The sequence below is a fragment of the Sinocyclocheilus rhinocerous genome, unplaced genomic scaffold (assembly GCF_001515625.1).
Source record: "Sinocyclocheilus rhinocerous isolate Xijiao unplaced genomic scaffold, SAMN03320098_v1.1 scaffold2258, whole genome shotgun sequence".
Classification (NCBI taxonomy): domain Eukaryota; kingdom Metazoa; phylum Chordata; class Actinopteri; order Cypriniformes; family Cyprinidae; genus Sinocyclocheilus; species Sinocyclocheilus rhinocerous.
The window spans coordinates 222,468-232,457 of record NW_015655390.1 but is presented as its reverse complement, the minus strand read 5'-3'; the positions used below and the strand labels follow the sequence as shown (position 1 = coordinate 232,457).

Here is a 9,990-nt window from a genome sequence, read left to right as displayed (position 1 = left end):
TAATAAAGTTACAATTACATAATAATATTTCTACTTCAATTTGTTTTTTTAAATATAAACATAATGGTGGCTGTCATAAAAACTTGATGGATTTATTCAAACATACATTAAATATTGAAGAACAGTAAAATTTATAATGAATATGTTATATGGTGCATATATCTAGCAAAATGCCCCTCTCTAGTTTATTTTTCTATCTGTCTAATGAGTTTATGGTCTCCGAATATGTTTTTTTTTTTTTTCTGAGGTAAATGTGACATTACGTGACATTGTTTACAAGCCGTTATATTGATGTCTTTGTGCGGCTGAAACACTGATTGAGCGATTACATGAGACAGGATATGGATTGTAAAGTTGTACTCTTTCTTTTAACTTACCTTCGGTTGTTTAGTTATGTTTATTTTGTGCCGAAGCTGGTATTAATGTGGAGGAGATGATCAGTTCACGTGCGCCTCGCGCTGCCGCGTCTGTTGAACAACAGGCACTACAGCGATCTGTCACTCCACATTAAACAGCACAAAAACGGCATTTATTGTTTGAATACTGCAATACAATTTGCAGTTTTTTTTAAATTTGAGACTTTGTTTCATATTAAAAGTACCAAAGCACAATGCTTATTACGATATATTGTATGGGAGGTGCCCTTCAACATTCCGTTCATTAACTGAAAACAGGCTAGACTAATCGATTCTTGGGATTTAAGAATCGATATCGTTCCGTAAAAATGAGAATCGATTCATATCGAGATATCGATATTTAGTGTTGTCGGTTATTATGGATGTTACCCTGAGTGTGTTTATGTCTCACCTGTCTGGATCTGCCTTTTGTCTACATTAAATATCTTTATCGGAACCCTTGTCGTCCTCGTCTTCCTGCCTGCCTCCACACACCTGGACCGTGACAGATATATTGTATGGGAGGTGCCCTTCAACATTCCGTTCATTAACTGAAAACAGGCTAGACTAATCGATTCATAGGATTTAAGAATCGATATTGTTCCGTAAAAATGAGAATCGATTAATATCGTGATATCAATATTTTTTACCCAGCCCTACTGAAAAGTTTGGTGGGGGAAGTGTGTAGCCACTCACGGGAGATGAGGTCAAAGCATTTCTTATCCTCTCCGCTGGGTTTAACCTGGCAGGTCAGCAGATTCAGTCTCACCGGCTGCCTGTTGGACTGGACAGAGCATAATTACAGTGAATGACCTGCAGACAGACAGACATAACAGAGCTCCGCCAGGGCTCAGCAATGAAGATAGTCTGATGGCCCCTGGGCCAGTTTGAAAGTCAATGGACCTGTCACTTGCCCTGTAAGGCCAAATATGTCATCAAGGTGAAGGCATTTACCAGGCTAACAAACATGAGGCTTTGTCAAAATAGGAAGAGTGACTTGAAAGTTAGTAAGGCTGCACAATTAATCAAATTTCTAATCGCGATTACAATTATGCATGCCACAATTACATAATCGTTTAAAGTGGCAATTAATCATTTAAAGTCCACTTATGTTATTCTGCGTGCTTAAGATGTGTTTTTTTTCTTTCTACAGGTTATCTTAAGTGTTTTTCCATTGTTTTAATTTTAGCATAGTTTTAGTATAACATTATAATACCATGCATATTTTTACTTTTTTTATTTAAAGAAGAAACCAATCCAATGTATAGTTGACATTTGAGGCTTAATACTATTGAAAAACAATAAAAGTATATAAGAGTATTTTCAGCTTGTTTATTTTCATTTAAAAATATAAAATATAAATTGTGATAATCGTAATTAATAATCGCAATTACAATTTCAAGGGAACAATTGACAATTATGATTTTTGTCATAATCATGCAGCCCTATTAGCTAGTTATAAGATAAACATGCCATTGCTTTTTAACTGTTTATGAATTTACAATTTTTTGAATTTCAGCTATTATACATATATACATATTAGGCTTGCCGCGATAGACGGTGTTGACGATGATACCGGTGTTAAGCCGCAACACCGGTTACGTCACTTGCCCACCGCGTCACCGACCCCCACCGTCGTTTTGATTTTTTATAGTAATAAAAATAATTTAGTTCAGTAAAAGAACAGACACTACAATTAAAAACTGAACGCGGATGCTCAATGCAGTTGAACGACAGTTGCATCACAGATCAGATTTCATTTCTCCAGTGAGTCGAGCTGACTGACAAGAAGAGTGGGGTGAGACAGACAAGACGATCGCAGATGATTTAGTTTCTAAACGGATGCAAAAGCTCCTGTTTGGCAGTATTTTGGATTTTGAAAAGCCTGTTGACTTTTGCCGTTTATCTAAGGTGATCTTGGAAGTTTTTTTAAACATTCGTTTCTTATTGAATTGGTTCCACATTGTTTGCTGATTTTTACTTTATTTAAACTTTATTTTATTTGACATTCGTTTAGCTAATAAACGTTCTAGGTTTCTTATTTATTTGGTTATATATATATATTATACATGTTTACTTAGCCTATTTCCAGTTTTGTATACCTATTTAAACTTTATGCAAGTTATTTGTTATTTTATATTAGGCATAGCCTGCCCTATAGCATGGTGTATTTTTATTTGTTTTGTTAATAAAAGTTCTATGTTTTATATATAGGCTAAAGTGAGTTTGACGTTGTATTTTGTTATTGCATTCAAGCAACTGACGCCTAACTGCCGCTAATTCAAAAGTGAAAGTAAAATGAGCACGGCGCTTTTAATCTATTTAAAAGCGAAGGAAAGCGAGGAAAAGAGGGAACGCCCCGCCCCCGCGGTGATACCGGTATTACCGGTGTTGTCACATGTCGATTAACCGGTGGGAAAATTTCCTCACCGTCACAACCCTAATACATATATATACATACATATACATATATACATATATTAGGGCTGTCAATTGAATAAATATTTAATCGCGATTAATCTCATGATTGTCATGAATTAACTCGTGATTAATCACAACTTAATCGCACATTTTTATATATTCTAAGTGTACCTTAAATTAATACTTTTCAAGTTTCATGTTGTAACAATATTCAAGTATACAGACCTTTAAGAAACAATCATATTCTCAATATGTTTTTGTATATCTAACTCAAATCCGAGAATGTTTTGCTGAAAAAAAAAAAAACTACAAAAACGCTCTTGGGACAAAAGCATTAGCTGGATGTAATGTGATAAAACAGATGGCTACAGCTCCATATTGGTAACAATAACAGCCGTGATGAAATACTGGACTGCCAGCACAGATCTTGAATGACATCTAAGCAGTATTGGAGAAATCATACTTCAGATACATGTAAAATATTTCTCACTGTTTATAAGAAATAACAAGTAATTGGTTTTAAATGGAGTACTCAATACAGGATCAACAATTTCTGACCCACAGTATTAACATTCAATAAATTCAGTAAACATTCATGTGCAATATTAATGCAACAACTATGATGACTCAATATTCTGTTTCTGAATAATTAATAATAAGAAGAAAATTCATTTTGTAAAACCCAAGGTGACTAAATAGTGATTAAATAGGTGACTAAACAGAAATGCCAGCACTGCAGGAGCATTTTTATGCTGATGAAACACACAGACGTGATGGCAAAAAAGTTCTTCACATTAAAAAGCTATCAGACAGGAATATGAGCACATTGCCACAGAATCTGGAGAGCAAAATGCATTCGCTCCACATGGCATCTGCTGAGCAACAGTGTCCTTACAGCAGATTACACAAGGAAACTCATAGACCACCTGGGGCCCAGAGCATGCTGGGTCTCGTTCGTGCTAATATCATTAGCGTATGAGTCAGATCGCACCGGGTGCATGTTTCTATGGTAACTGGGCAGCGCTACCCCCCAATGTTCACCTTTACACAGCGAGTGAGAGTTTTGAGTGCTATAATGAGGAAACGAAAAGCCTTAAGATTATTAAACTGTGGTAGCTGTGTTGCTTCACTGTTTATATACAACAGTTTGAAAGCTACAGCTATTATTTAAAAAATCAGGCTTAAAAAAAATATTACCTTCTGTCAAAGGGCAAGTAGTACTATAATGAAACCTAGCATCCTTTTAATGCAAATATCAGCAAATTATGTAAGCTAGCCACCAAACACATATCTTGCAGCATTACTCTGAGCAGTGTAGTACTCACTGTGGCATGGGAGATTGTGAGAATGCCATTTTTCACTGAACACTTCCTCCTCTGCCACACCTTACGGATCCTGAGAAAGAAAATGATAACATTCTTCCTTAGCATCTCTAAGATGTTTTGATCATTGGAAAAAAGCAGGGAAAATGTTGGAATTATTTCAGAAGAATAAAAATGTGGTTTTGTCACATGGTCCTTCAGAAATTATTCTAATTTGTTGATGCTCAAGACACATCTCATATTTTTATCAATGTCGAAAACATTATTATTATGAGTGTTGAAAACGGTGTATTTCTATTTCAAATAAACAGCAGTTATTTGAAATATAAATATTTTGTAACATTGTCTTTATTTTCTCTTTTGTTAAATGCTGTGTCCTTGCTGAATGAAACTCGTAATTGTAAAAAAAATCAATCTTACAGAGCCCAAACTTTTGAATGGTAGTGTACAGTAAAGATAGCTAAAATTTTGAAATCTTTTCTAACAAATTAGCACAATTTAGCATGCAAATTCTGTAATAATTTAAAACATGGAATTTGTGCATCTATTTCTTTAAAAAGAGCTTATTTAAGGGGAGTGCCAATCTGTGGTACCAGCCTGATGTTTATATGAGTGTCTTAAGACTTTAGAGCCTGAGAAAGCAGTGTTCAGAAGCAATGTGCTAATACTGAATCAATTAATTACAGTGTAGCCAATTCCATTAGGCACAATTAAGAGACACTACACAGAATATTTAAAAACAACAACAACATCAGACTACATTTCACGTCAAACTGTGAGCTCACCCATCACTCTTCTTAAACAGATAGCCCTTCTTCTCACTGCCAAACTCCTTATTGCCCTGCAGCTGGTGCATACTGTAACCGCTCTGCTTGCTCTGAGAATCCTGCACATCATCACAAAAACATTCAGAATCTAATAAATAAAAAGTATGACACAATTATAGATTGAGTAAATAAAACTTTTTCTTAAAAGAAAAAAAAAACAGTGAGATCAAAAGTCTAAAACTACATAAAAAATCTGGGATTTTTATTTTTCATTAAAACTAAGATTAAAGTTTTTAGATTTTAAACAAAGAATGTTTAAACATTATAATGTAAAATTGAGAAAAAATAATTAACATTTTATTCTAGCACCAAATGTAACCACAATACGGTATGTGTAATTCTATTGTATTAAATTACAAAAATGCAAAACTAAATGAAAATGAATTTTAAATTAATTTTAAATGAAAATGAACAGCATTTTCAGTAGGGCTCCCAGACTTCTGGACACACCATAAATATATATAATAAAATCAAATGGGGAAAAAAAAGTCTGGCAACATTAAACGTTACTTTTATGAACTTACTCTCCTAGACTTCAGTTGGAAGGCAGTGAAAAGGAAAAAGGAGGAGAGGAGTCAGAAATGCAGATTATTATTTTTGCAGTGTGCATAGAATAAAAATAAGAGCGAACCTAACGTTGCAATATTCACAGCCACGTTCGAGGATAATACAACGCAGAACATTGTTATTCAATCCAGACCAGAGACGTCCGGTTCAAATGGACATCAACTCCAAACAAAACACATAAAAGATCAAACGCTGGGCTCTACAAAAGAGCTTGTGTTGTCACTGCCTGACCCTCATGTCCATGTTTCCTCTCTCTCATGAGAATGTGTACACTTGCACACAAACACTGAAATCCTACTTCACATGTCTCACAGAGACAAACTGGACATGAAAAGCAAATTCACATCTTGAATCATATCTTTAACGCTGAGTACAGCATGTAAATCCAGATGATTCTACATGACGTTTATGGAAGGAATTGGCACTATTCTGAAAAATTGCCCTCTGTCATCAGTAAATCAAACACAAAAAGGCATAATCAAGCCATTGTGGATTAAAGGCAGAGGATATATCCTCTGGTGATGTACCTACCTCTTTCTGGTCCAGTTGTAAAGACGATTTAATGAGGTCTCTGAGAGCTGTGAGCTGTTTTTTCTCTTCGTCCTGGGTCTGTTTTATCTGACAATACAAATTGACTGTGTGAAAATATGGGGTGAAATAAACAACATAAAACAAACACCTAATTTGAAGATGTTTCATAGTAGTAAACCCTCTCTTGAGAAGACACTGCTGGTGAACCTTTACTTGTTCGAAGGAACAATTGTTTTGAGCTATACTTTTTCTGTCTGAATATGAGATAATATTTCACATATTTTGTAGACTCATATATTAATTATGCTTGTCTCATGATAGCATACATAATATAATTGTAATGTTCTCACAAGTAGAGCTGCATAATAATAACAGAACTAACGACAAAACAAAACAAAACAGCAAAAATAATTATAAAATGAAAGATTAACTAACATTATAGAGATCAGCTGCTAATTTCTCGATATACTGCTTCAACTTGTCAGCGGTTTTCAACCCGTCCTGGAAAAAACTGAGAGAAACCACAAGAAGAACAAATGAAAGGTTGCAAGGCATTTGTTTAACACTACATGTGCTACTGTTGAAAAGTTTGGGGCCAGTAAGATGTTTTTGAAACAAGCTCATCAAGGCTGCATTTATTTGATCAAAAACAGTAATATAGTGAAATATTATTTCATCTTAAAGCAACTGTTTTATATTTTAAAATGTAATTTATTCCTGTGATGACAAAGCTAAATTTTCAGCTCTTTTGTGGAAATTCTGATTATATTTTTTTCCAAGCACATTTTACCAATTCCAAACAACATCAATCTTCTTGACGCACTACTACTATTAATCCTTTTATTTAATCACTTATAATCTATATATTATTGTTAATGAAGGCTGGAGCAGGGGCGTAGCAGTCGCGGGGGATGGGGGGGACATGTCCCCCGCACTTTTAGTAAAAGGTTATTCTGGGTTATTCTTTGTTTTTACCCACCGCCTGTTTTTGAAACAAGCTCATCAAGGCTGCATTTATTTGATCAAAAACAGTAATATAGTGAAATATTATTTCATCTTAAAGCAACTGTTTTATATTTTAAAATGTAATTTATTCCTGTGATGACAAAGCTAAATTTTCAGCTCTTTTGTGGAAATTGGGATACATTTTTTTTTCATGAACCTTTGATGAATAGAAAGTTCAAAATAACAACATTGAAATTGAAAACTTCTGTAACATTATAAATGCCTTTACTGTCACTTTTGATCTATTTCATGTGTCCTTTCTTTATAAAAGTAATACTTAAAAAAGTATTAATTTCTTTGTTAAAAAAAAAAAAACTCTTGCCAACCCCAAAACTTTGAATGGTAGTGTACATTTAATAACTGTGTGCAATTTTAAACTCTTTGAATATAATATATCTCCACTTCACACCATAAATTCTGATAATTAACTAATCTAGGAGAATATTCTTAGGAATTACAGTAACACGACGAGAAAACAGGATTCTAAGACACTCACTTGCACTGTGCATGATAATACTTGATGAGATTCTGCAGGAGATCCACTCCCTTCTTGGTCTTAATCTCGTTCACTTTGATCAGGTACTGTTGGGAACCATAGACAATAAAGACACTAGTGTGTTAATATGAAAATACATTGACGCTGCACGCTTCTAAACACACAAACACACACACGCTTTGAAGTGGTTAAAGTGGTTAAAGTAAAGAATTGTGTTTAAATGCTCCACCCTAACACATCTGGTATAAAACAGATATATAAAATAGAGGGGACCACTTTAGCCTGCATCAACTGTTATTATAATATATACTTTTTTGCTTCTATTATAAGTTTATCTGTGTATTGCTTTGCTTATGAAATCAAATTGCATTAAAAGCTGTTTTATTTGATTGAAGTGTGCCTTGTAACCTATTTTGTTTGATGATTAAATGGTTTGCACTTCGTAATTCAGCATTAAATTGTTGATATAGTTTTTGTTCCTATCTCGAAAATGACCAAATGCTCTACTGCAGACCTGATCTCCAGATCAATTCATCTTGGAGATATATGTGTGTATAAAAAATGTATAAAACATATGTACAAAAACAGCAACATCTCATGTAAAATTATGTTAAACATAAAGCTGGTCTGATATCCTGGTATGTCTATGCTGCATATTCTGCACCTGAATATACAAAGCCTACTGTTGCTTGACTCATGAATATTAATCAGGTTATGTGAATGGATAGTTCAGCAATGTTACCTAGCAATGTCAGAACAGTCTAATTAATATTCATGAGCTAAGACACTGCCATGCCATGATGTCTCGAGCAGCCACTTCAAAACTTGCTCCAGAGCATCTGAGTGAAATATGAATGCATTTGAAAACCTCCTGAAAATCTCCTCATCTCTCCTAGAGAAGATATCATGGCAGAAGAGAACAAGAGACAAGCTGAAGTTGCTGAACAATCAAAACTACCATCATGCTAACTTTTCTTGGGGGGAACGAGGAATAAAGAGACAGAAAGTTTTAATTTTCACAAGCCCACACACCTCACACATCTGCAGCTGAAAGATCCTCCGCTCTTTCTCCATCTCTTCAATATGGACAGCATAACTGATTATTGGGTTCTTTTGTCGCGTCGTGCCACTCGCGTCCAGTGTACAATTATCCTTTCCCAATAAAGCAAAGTTGTTTTGCGCCGAATACTTATGATATCTCATCATACTTTATCATATTTTAGTAGGCTACTTTAATTCATTACAGCTATGTTCTTAACTTTAACTGGTCTGTCAATGACAGAGAGAGAGGGGAGGACAGTTGCTCGACCTCTCCAGAATCTACAGGTGAGAACTGTTGAAAGAAGGGAATTATTTTAAGGGGATCATGCCGTGCTGCTTGGCATGTTCCCTCTTCTCCTTCTCAATCTTTGTGCTACAATGAAAAGGCAAGAAACAGAAGATGACAGAGAAACAACAAGCTTAAGTTCAGCTAGAGGTTACCGCATGTGGCACTTTCTCTATGATGATGATATATTGTTGTGTCTGATCATAGCCATAAAATGAATGTATATCACTACATTACATTAAACAACGTTTTGTATACTAAGACAAAAGAATATAAACACATGATAATGATACTTACAACTTGGTCTCGTAGTCTTTCCAGGCCTTGTCGAAAGGCTTTTTAAGATCCTGTGTTGGGGGAAATAAAATAAATAGTGCAGTAAGCAATTAGGTTTACTGTGCAGCGTTATAGACCATTTTTCACAGTTGATAAACTGAACACATTATTATACAATATAAAGCATCAAAGAAATCATCCAAATTTTAAGAGATTTGATCACTACACTGAAACTCACTGCACTAATGTATAGTAGTGACTGATATGCACTGTAGTAATGCAACAGCTTTATCAGATTTTCCCACTCTCAGAAACCTATTCTCTCTGGACTTAATGACGATATGCACTTTGCTACTACCCAAATGTTTATCTACTTAAATTATAATTGATCATGAAACATACACAGATGTTTTGGCTGAGTCCTTTTGGAGTGTGTTACTTTACCTGAGGTGGATCAGCTTGCTGGCTTCTTTAGAAAGGGCATAAGCATAAATTTGTTTACAGCATGAATATATTCATACTAAAGCAGAATCCAGAAGCTTACGGCGGTTTATGCTTCTGAATACATATAAGTCAGAGCACAAAAAGACGTGACAGGTCTCCCTCAGTGCTGTTCTGCACTTTTATGTAGTTTGTCATTCATGTTCCTATTTTTAAGAGTTCCTATCTATTATGTTGTTTCACACATCAAATGAAGCTGAAAGTAAATTTTTTAAAATGTAGAAACTGAACGCACACTAAATTTAGTAAAAAAAAGAAATATATTGAATTTCATATATATATATATATATATATATATATAATTTCTAATATTGAATATTTT

General features: G+C 34.4%; 1 protein-coding gene across 2 annotated transcripts in view; it reads right to left on the bottom strand.

Annotated features, from left to right (window-relative positions):
• LOC107718034 (arf-GAP with SH3 domain, ANK repeat and PH domain-containing protein 1-like) overlaps window positions 1–9,990 on the bottom strand; it is a 51,558-nt gene that overhangs the window by 16,820 nt on the left and 24,748 nt on the right. The window contains exons 5-14 of one of the 2 annotated variants that reach the window (XM_016524967.1): window positions 9,189–9,238; window positions 8,919–8,978; window positions 8,597–8,666; window positions 7,565–7,650; window positions 6,499–6,574; window positions 6,064–6,150; window positions 5,490–5,498; window positions 4,924–5,024; window positions 4,142–4,211; window positions 1,092–1,179 (exon numbers count right to left, since the gene is read on the bottom strand). In XM_016524967.1, the coding sequence (XP_016380453.1) occupies window positions 1,092–1,179; window positions 4,142–4,211; window positions 4,924–5,024; window positions 5,490–5,498; window positions 6,064–6,150; window positions 6,499–6,574; window positions 7,565–7,650; window positions 8,597–8,666; window positions 8,919–8,978; window positions 9,189–9,238 (697 nt within the window). Of the gene's footprint in view, window positions 1–1,091; window positions 1,180–4,141; window positions 4,212–4,923; window positions 5,025–5,489; window positions 5,499–6,063; window positions 6,151–6,498; window positions 6,575–7,564; window positions 7,651–8,596; window positions 8,667–8,918; window positions 8,979–9,188; window positions 9,239–9,990 lie in introns of those variants that run through there. The other variant, XM_016524966.1, reaches the window with a different exon arrangement.